This window comes from Belonocnema kinseyi, chromosome 6, assembly GCF_010883055.1.
Source record: "Belonocnema kinseyi isolate 2016_QV_RU_SX_M_011 chromosome 6, B_treatae_v1, whole genome shotgun sequence".
Classification (NCBI taxonomy): Eukaryota; Metazoa; Arthropoda; class Insecta; order Hymenoptera; family Cynipidae; genus Belonocnema; species Belonocnema kinseyi.
Genome location: NC_046662.1, coordinates 111,032,742 through 111,042,887, shown reverse-complemented (window position 1 = coordinate 111,042,887; position 10,146 = coordinate 111,032,742). Strand labels below are relative to the sequence as shown.

Sequence of the window (10,146 nt, the reverse complement as noted above, 5' to 3'; positions counted from 1 at the left end):
TAGTGATCAAACTGTGCAAGATGCGGAAAAAAGAAGATAAATAAAAAATTGTGCACCTTAAAAAGATCCAAAAGTTTTTTATCAATTACTTTTTGATACGAATGGTAGTTTTTGTTTTGTTCGTAAAAAAACAACATTAAAAATATAAGATATAAGTATTTGGACAAACGACATAAGCAATGAAAAAAATAAATAGATAAAAGTTGTTTACCTTAAAAAGAGCTAATGAATGTGTTATTAATCTAAAATGCTATTAACAATTTTCTGTGTTATTAATGTTACTAATATCGCAAGATTTCGGAAATCTGAACATTTTCTTCGAGACATTCGATAAGCACACATAAGGAGAATACATACATAAAGAATACATAATAAGGAGTAAATGAAAAAAAATTCACGAATGGGATAATGTTTGGATGAAACCAGACATAATCAAGGATGTTCAGAAATCATGAATTAAAATTCACTTATAAAGCACCAAGGTTGAAAATGTCATTCTTTGACTATCGCAATTTTTTTTACAATTATAAAATGTCATATAAATAAAAAGTTCAACTTTACGTACCAAACAAATAAGTAAGGAAAGAAGATAAACAAGGCAACCTCGCAATCCCTTTAATGCATGTTTGTTTCCTTTATTTTGCCCTTTGTTATTTCATTTTTTTTTAATTCGTAAAAAATATATTTGTCAATATTTTGGTGTTAATTTAACACAGATTGTCTAAATGACAAAATTTAATTTATTATGTGTTGCAAAATATAAATGCAATAACAAAATTATTATGAACTGAAAAAAATTTAAATTTCAAATTGGATAAGCACGAAATTACAATTTCTCTTTAAGATTCAAAGCTAAACTTCAAATGCAAACGCATTTTCTGGTAAAGTTTAGCTTTTCAATTTTCACAACAATCATCCTTGGGAAGGTAAATACAAAAAATAAATACGTTTCCGGTTGAAAGCAAGGTCCAGTAGTACAGCTTAAACTATTTGGAAATTATCTTTTTTGGGCAAAAATTATAAGCCCTTTTTATATATTATTTTAAAAATAGCTGTTTCCTTTATCACGAAATCATAAACAAAAAATCAGATTTTATAATTGTGTTTCTTTTCACTTCTTTCTACTCTAAAATAGTTATTAGATGGAAGAAAATTCAATATATAATAAAACGCTATAAATAGAAAATTTTATTCTACTTTTTCATGTTTGACCTAAAACTATTCAATTTTAAAGGCTATAAATTACTAATGTGAAAACTAAGTAAAATATTCTTATAAATTTTTATTTGAAACAGGTTGGAGCTAGAACGGGAATTGACGGGGATTTTGTGAGGCTGGGAAAAATAGGCAAATGGCAGTGAATTAATTTTTTGATAGGGATATTTATGACTTTTTAGAAAATAAATTGGTCCAAGTTTGGTTTAAACAGTTTTTTTTTAATTCGAATGCTGTCTAATGATCAAATATACAAACTAGAAAATTCCCGAATTGCAGAAATTGAGAAAACAGTTTTGTGATCAATATTATTTATTTATTAAAAATACAATAATCAAATATTTTTATTATAGAAACTTTGTTTGATGTTTAATTTTTTTAAATTATTATTTTAATTTAAAACAACAATAATTGTATAAATATTTGATACAAACATAAATTTAAAACACGTGAGCTTTAAATGAAACAAGGTTTGCAGGATTCAATGCAGGCTGATTTAACGCGACTTTTATTTTTATTTTTTAAAATAATAATTTCATTTTTGCGAGCGTTTTCTGTAATGTACAAAAATACAATGCACATTTTCAAATAACTTTTTAATAAAAAATACATTTGTTCAATTATTTTTATTTTATATTCCAACAATAATTTTTAGAAACTTTAAACAATAAAAAATTTCAATTTTTTCTATGAAAAACACAATCCCTAAGTAACAGTACGAAATCGGAAACAATAAGAGTTAATTTATTCAGGAACAAGCTTTTTGAACAAAAATTACCTTGAGTGAAGCTTTAATATATATTTGTTAATTTTTACAAAAATCGGGCGTTATTTTATTACAAAAAAATAATTAGGAGGGGGGGGTGACAAATGATCAAAAAATAAATAAAACTTAAAATTGTACGATTTTAATTTGTAACTAAATAACTTGAGAGGTTTCAATCTAAAATTATCGAACAATTTTAATTTAAAAATTCAGATGACATATTTAAATAGCTTTAAATTTGAAATTATTCAATATACTGTGAAGACTACAAATTTAAAATGTCTCAACTATTAAGGGTTTACATATTTTTGAAAATGCTGTTCTGGAGACTAAATAGCACTTATTCTTTTATTAAGAAATCACAACCGAAATTGTTAAAGCAAGTTTTTAAAAGAGTTTTAAAAACCTTCAAAAAGGTCAGATGTTTTAATAGTTCAATATATGTGATAGAACTTCTTTAAATTTGAAATTAGTCTATACTTTTTCATGTTTGAGCTACAATTATTCCATTTTAGAAGTTATAATTTACAATTGTGAAAAACAAATAAAATGTTTTAATTAATTTATATTTAAAATAAAAAACCTTTGTATAATTCAATCTAAATGCGCCTGCAAACATTTAATTTGAAATGCTTTGAATTCAAGGTATATTTTAAAAAGAAAACTGAAAGCAAAGGATTGACTTTCAAAGGAATAGAAAGAAAGTGACTCGCTGGATTGCAAATGAACATGGAAAATGGTGTATTTTCGCATTTTTAAATTTTAAATTAAAACTTTTTCGCGTTGTAACAATTTCGAATCCCAGAATGTTATTTTTGACCTAACCTATAACTGAAGGCCTAAAAATTTGCAAATTTTTAATTAATGTTGTGTAAATTGTATTGATATCTTAAAAGAGTATAAATAGTTCTTAAATTAGTTTTTAAATTTTCTGAAGTTTACCTTTTTTACATACCTAGACGTCAAAAAAGCCTACCAGTGGCTGAGATAGATTAAGAAAAAATCGCCAAGATCCAAGAATAAAAATTGAATGTACAGCGAATTTTTAAATTTTCAGTTGTGATTATCTTTAACTTTGTGATTTCAAAAATTTCCATACATTTTTTTTTATTAATACTGTAGGAAAAAATTAACAAGATCAAGCGCCGAGATTATAATTAGAGTAAATTTTCTGTAATTCTATGGGGACGGCTGAAATATCCCGAAAAATAAAATTCCCGACTCGGTAAAACTCTCTGTCCCGAAAAATACAATTCCAAAACTAATAAAATTCCTGAACAGTTTATAATATTAACGAATTTAAAAATTCCCAAATAATAAAATTCTCCAAAGAAAATTGTTTCTTGATCAGTATTAATTATTTATTAAAAATACGATAATAAAATATTGTTATCAAATAAATTTTTGTTTAATATTTAAAGTGTTAAAAATTGTTTGAAGTTAACCCGTCAGCGCCCAAGATTTTTTTTATGTCTTAAAATTTTCGTGAAACTCAAGCATAATGATGTCTTGGGTATCAATAAAGTAGGTGCCAGGTTTTGTCAAGACACATCCAGAAGTTTCAGAATTACGCAATGATACCATTTGGCATCACTGGGCGTAATTCACGAGCGATACAAATGATAGTGCATCTGCGGTCGCAGCGATGCTATATGGCACCTAGGGGCGCTGAAGGGTTAAAATTAAAATTATAAAAAAATTTACCGATAAATTGATATACAAATACACGTGTTTTTTAATTAACATTTCGATTTTTCGGAACAACTTTTGTGATTTAAAAAATACTATATACATTTTCAACCAAAATATCTTATCCAGAAATATATTTTGTTTTAATTATTGTCATTTTAAATTTAAACAATAATGTTTAAACACTTCAAACATTTAAAAAGTTGTTTCTTTGGTATAAATATTTGATTATTTCAATTAAAAAAAATATTTTGTCAAAGAACAATGTTTTCCACACTTTTTTATCTCGAATTGTCTTTTTATAATACTTTTTTAAAAATTAAAAATATGATTTTTCGAGAACATTTTTTTCATAATTAAAAAAAAGAATGTACTGAAAACCTGGATCAAGCTTCAGATCTGAAAAAATTCTGCGATACATACATGTCAAACTTTTCTAACCTCAAAAAATCTTTCTACTGCTTTACCGTTATATTTTACGAAGAATGAGAAAATAAGAATTCGACTTCGTAGTACGATGAGGGCAGCACCTCGATAGGGCAGAAAATGTGATGTCCTATATATATAATTCTCCACTCCGACGCCCCGTACCGCAACTACCATTATCTCGGCAATCTCCCACCTCATCTCTGATACCGATGTTTTCTACACACGCAGCTTCAGGCGGTTGTCGCCATCATTAGTCTTTACGGAATATGGGTGTACTGCTATTGGGGGAGGGTTTAAATTCAAAGTTTTTAGTTCTCGTAAACCAATCACAGCGGTCAATTTAGGAACGGAAGTAATTTCAAAATTATAGCGCCTGTCCATTTTTATACGTCGCATATGCTGGTGTTGATGGTGTTGCAGACAATTATGTAAGTACCTAAACAATATTTATTTTCCTGTTTGATACTTTTTGCTCTAAATGATTTTCAGATTTTATTTTCTTTCCACTAGTGAGGTTAAAGGTTAATTTATCAAATACTGCACAACTGTTAGGTGCAAATTTTTAACGCTATTAATAAGGATGTCTTAGGAGATCAAGCATAACCTCAAAATTTAGTAATATTTGAAATGGTTTATAAAATCGAGAAAAATAGATACATTTTTAAGTATAACAACATTTGAAAGAGAATTTAAGTGTTCCTTTTTGTAAAAATAGTTGAATATGTGATTATTTATTGAAAATTAGTTATTTGAAGTGCTGTATTTTTTCTTTAGAATTTAGATAACAATTGTAATTTTGATTCGATCTTTATCATTAATGGCTCATTCGGTTCCTAAAAAGATTCTCTCGAGAATCAAACAAGCTATATATTATAGTAAATACTGTATATACATATAACTTGTTTTTCTTAAAGTTCCTATGAAGGTTACGTGTGAGTCTGAAACTTCATTTACTATTGTTTCAATTTTTAACCTGAAATCAATTCGATGATTTGTATTCCAATTTGTATTCTATGATTGCAGGAACCTATCGCTCTGGAAAAACCATTTGCAGTTGTAAAATTTGCTACAATGCACTGACGAAGAAAGTGCGTACTCGGAGGTCCCAGCAGAGTGAGTTTCCATTTTTCTGGGCAAGGACGGCAAACGCTTCGACATGTGTTGGTGGCCAGATACTGAAAATAAGAATCTGGTTACCAATTTAATTTCTAGCAAAGCTGAAGTCAATAAAGATACATGGAGGCAGCTTGCTGTCGAATTTGATAAATACCCCTGTGAGTTTTCTTATTATTTCCTGATATACAGAGTCTTTTTCCCCATGGGAAATGAATGTGAATAAGAAATATTCGTCGATTTAATAAGTTTCAAAAGAATTGAATACAATTTTTCCTAATTTTTTATTGTAATAAATCTCTTTAACCGAATATATTTAAAATATTGATGTTCATTTTCCAAAATGGACGGTGAAATTCAAATACTCGTAACTTCGTGAATAAACGATTTGAAGTTTAAATATATGAGGGATTCGAACGAAATTACGGGGCATATTGGATATTTACCAATTATTTCCATAAATTTAAAAGAATTTGGCTTAAAACTAAGCTCAGTCCAAAAAATGATAAAAACATAATAAGCCTATGAAGGCACAATGTTAAAATTATGTTTTAATCGTATTTTATATAAAAAAGAACGAAAGGGAACGTAGCGAAACTTTCGTTACGTTCCTTTTTGTTTTTTCCAAATAAAAATTTAACGAAACACAAATTTGACAATGTGCCTGCATTATTTATATTTGACAAAAACTGCATTATTTTCAGTGACTTTTTATACTTAGCATTATTTTCAGGTAAATAATATAGAACTTTAAGAAATAATTTGAAAATATCTGAAGATGCCTTTTAATTTCGTTGGAATCCCTGAAATATATTCTTTTTAGAGGGTTTAAAATTTCAATTTTGTATATTTTAAAGTTGAAATTCTTACATTTTTACAATTTACAATGAAAGATCAATTAATTTGGAAAGTTTTCAGTATAAAATGACGTAATTTTGAATGCTGTTTTGAAATAGTTCAAATTTAGAGATTTAAAGTCTAAATAGATTCAATTTTGAGTGTTTCCCATTTTTAACTGTTCAATTTCGTAGATTTGAGAATTGTAATTCTTAAATTTTTACAATTAAACCTCCATTTTCATAGTAAAAGTGCATTTGTATTGCAGCGACTTATCAAAGTGCTAGGAGAAGAACGACTGATGCAAATTACCAGACAACTGATGAAAACAACTTAGGCCGAGGCAACCGAACAAAAACACCACGTCGCCCAATAGGGGAAAATGGTGAAGAAATAGATGCACCGAGTAAGTGAACAATTTTTCATTGATTTATTTTTTTGATTACATTTTTAGGGTGTCTACTGCCGGGAAAACTGGGATATAGTCGGCAATTAAGTTAAAAAACGGAATTAACCAGGAATGCAAGTTTAAACCAAGAATTACATTTCAAATTTTCGAAAATGTGATCTTTTTATTGATATTTAACAAGACTAATAAATAAAAGAATTGTTATGAATATGATAAAAGAGAGTTCCTATTCAGAAATAATAGCTTTGCAATATTTGTGAATTTCTTTGAAATGTTAGAAATATTTTGGAATCTTTTGAAAACTTTGAGAAATGCTTTAAAATATTTTTGAAATGATTACCCATGTTTTGAAATCTTTGTAATTTTCTTTGAAATATTTGTAATTTTCGAAAAAAATTTTCGAAAAATTTTCTCAAATTTTAGAGGCTTTGAAATATTTCTGATATCTTTGTAATTTTCTGAATTTTATTTAAAAAGTATTTACCAAGTAGAATAGAAATCTTGGAAATATTTCGACATGTTTAGAATTTTTGGATCTTGAAATGAATAAATCTCTGAAATCTTTTGAAACCTTTTGAATCTTTCTGAAAGTTTGAGATTTTTGTGAACTTTCCAAAAACTTGTGAAGTATTTTTAATTTTTTGTGAAATGATTAATGATTATGAATTATGATTATTTGATAAAATTAGTTTTCTTGCTACCCAGGTCATGGTACGGATCAGCAATCAGTCCCCGAGATGTTCAAGAAAACACTAAGACTTCTCGCAGAAATTAGAATAGACTTGAAGGATTTAACAACACGGGTGACAAGTTTGGATAAAAGGGAAGAGACGTTGGTTCAAGACGACATGGATTTAATTAAAAATTTGCTACCACTGTCTGATCCAACTGAAGTTATGAAATTTAATGAAACATTGAAAAGAAAATGCAGAATTGAAAAAATTTTTCGTAAGTATCACCTACATATATAGATAATAAATCCTATCTCACAAAATTGATGGCATGAAATTATCGACAATCTCGCACTCATTATTGTCGGTAGAGTTTCGAAGAAAATTTACTCTTTTTAAAATAATTTTTTCTTATCCTGTCTTAGGGGTTTCGTCGGAAATATATGGTCCTGTTGATAATAAAATTATTAGTTTTCAAAGAATGTTTATAATTTCTCAAACAACTTTAGATTATATTGGCGTGTTTTTACCTTAAATCGTTATTTTTAAACAAAAATCATTAGATTCAAATCCAGTAACTTTCTTAAATAGGACAATTTACAACAATTTTGAATTGTGTTAGTTTTTATTCAAATATTAAAATTTTTATTTAGAAAACCATTACATTCCAAAGAAGATTCAAAGTTTTTTTTAATTGTAGGTTACGTTTGCGTTTAACATCACAAATTATTTCAATAAAAAAAAACTATTTGACTTCTGAAATTGAACTTACAATTTGAAACAACTTTAGGTTATGCTAGTGTCTTTCATTTGAAATTGGTATTTTTGAGAAAAAAAAACTGCACATCAATCTTTATCAATTATCAAAGATATTGCCCTTTGTTTTCGCGAAACAAGCGAAATAATACGCGTATCGCGTCTATTTTTTCTACTATAATAAAATGTACCTTGTACTTTAAGGTTGTTGTATTGAAAACCCTATTTTCTTCGCATATCTTGAGCTGTAACAGGTTTTAGCTGCGCACACGCTCTCTCTCATGGTAGGTGACGAAATTTTCTTCAATCAATTTGAAATTAAGGAGTAGGTTTTAGCTTTTTAATACGTTTTCAGGAAATACTTATTCTCCGAGTTGGAGCGATTGGAGTTAAACAAAATATTGCAAACGTTTTTTTCAAGAGTGATAACAAACAAGTGTGGCAAGAAAATTTATAATTCAATTACAGCTACATTATGCCGCTATTATTCGACCCTGACTGAAGCTGAATTTGACGTTCGTGCCGCTGAATGGTTCAGGGTTGCCAATCAGCGGTACAAACGTGGAAAGGCAAAGTAAGTTTCCAGATTTCTGCATTATTTAAGATATTAAAAATCAGATATTAAAATTAAAATCCACTTTATAGGAAGCAAAAGTCTGCTGGAATGCCTCAAGATGAAGGCAAAGCAGCCGTTTGACCTTAGATGAATTTCGGTACACCATACGTTCAAATCCTAACTTTAAATATTGTGATTGCGAATTAACTTTTCGCACTGTATTTTTGCTTAATTCTTTAAAAAGATGTTAATATCTAATCAGTTGACAAAGTTTAGATGATAATTAGACTAGATAGATCTAGAAAGTCAGAAATTCGACCGAAATTAAGGGTGTCTTTCGATATTTTACAAATAATTCTTGAAGTTTCCATCAAAACTCTATTATTTCTCAGATATATCCTTTTTAATTCTAATTTTCCTTTATTACTTTTTTTTCTTTAGTTTTCAGCCAAATTATTTTGAAAGAGTAGAAATAATTCAAAAGTATCGAAAAATGCCCCATAATTTTGTTCGGATCCCTGTAGAAACCAAATCATTCTGTCCTTACAAAGACTGAAAAAGCTGGATCATTCGTTCAAATCCTAACTTTGAAAATTGTGATTGCGAATTAATTTTTCGCACTTTATTCATACGTGCTTTAAAAAAAAGTTAATAGATGTTTTTTAAAGTGGGACGATGGTCGTGGGGGCTAAAGCGTAGGCTTTGGACCCACTCCGTCGGCTTGCGGGTTCGATTCCCGCCTCGCACTCTGGAAAAGCCTCGGCGGCCCATGCGGTGAACACTAGCCTAGCAAGGAAGTTGTTCATCTCCAGAGAGTCGTGGGAACGGTACCTCTAGAGAAAAAGGTTTTCTCTAAGTACTTAAAGCTGTTGCTCTTGGGGGTTCGGAACCCACCTTAAACTGCAGGTCCCCCTTCCACCACCAAGTAAGTGTGTGGGAGGTGTGTAAAGGAATAAAGAAGAAGGTGCAAGAAAAATGCAAACCATTAGGGGACACATTAGAAGATTCCATTCCAAGTAATATATACTTTTAACCATAAAATACCTTAAAATGTCTTATGGATATGTCAAATTATAAATTTAAATATTTTAATGCAACTTCCAACGAATAAAAAAATTGTAGAACGTCCTTACGATATCTTCACGATGTCGCGATAAAGACGTATGTCCGTTTCGTCAGGTTATCTTTCAATACCTTCAACATATTTTAATCTCGCTTATATGTATTAACAGCACAGACATAGGACGTTTTGCCCACGTCGTAATTATATCGTAAAGATGTTGTCCATTTATTTGCCATCTGAATTTTCACTTAGTTACTTGAAACTCAGTTCACGTACTCTTCATCTGTTTTAATATGTCATTATATGATCTGCGATGCAAAAATGTTTTTGTTTATATTAATAGAATTTAATTATTAAAAAACGTTTTAATTCTTTTATCAATGTTAATCTATGCCCTGATGAAGAATATTAATATTCTTCAAGTATAATCACAAAACTGCGTTGCTTTTATTTTAAAAAATTTTATTTAGAAAAAACATTACGGTAGTACAGCTCTTTCTGCCCGTTATTTAATATGAAAAAATAATTATTTTATTATTTAATTTGAGGAATTGAATATAATAGTTTTCCACAGAACGTCGAACTAACATTTGGATGGCACAATATGTAAAATAAAGTTAATAATAATAATAATAATACTAA

At 28.5% G+C, this 10,146-nt stretch overlaps 1 protein-coding gene across 4 annotated transcripts in view; it reads left to right on the top strand.

Moving 5' to 3' along the window:
- Nucleotides 1-4,297: 4,297 nt before the first annotated feature.
- LOC117174308 overlaps nucleotides 4,298-10,146 on the top strand; it is a 94,494-nt gene continuing 88,645 nt past the window's right edge. Inside the window, exons 1-7 of one of the 4 annotated variants that reach the window (XR_004467291.1) lie at nucleotides 4,298-4,527; nucleotides 5,123-5,373; nucleotides 6,318-6,455; nucleotides 7,164-7,406; nucleotides 8,090-8,169; nucleotides 8,241-8,459; nucleotides 8,531-8,598. Coding sequence is in view for 1 of the 4 variants with exons in the window: in XM_033363294.1 (XP_033219185.1) it covers nucleotides 5,256-5,373; nucleotides 6,318-6,455; nucleotides 7,164-7,406 (499 nt within the window). In the remaining 3 variants the exon portion in view is untranslated. Of the gene's footprint in view, nucleotides 4,528-5,122; nucleotides 5,374-6,317; nucleotides 6,456-7,163; nucleotides 7,407-8,089; nucleotides 8,170-8,240; nucleotides 8,460-8,530; nucleotides 9,155-10,146 lie in introns of those variants that run through there. The other 3 variants (XR_004467290.1, XR_004467292.1, XM_033363294.1) reach the window with 3 other exon arrangements.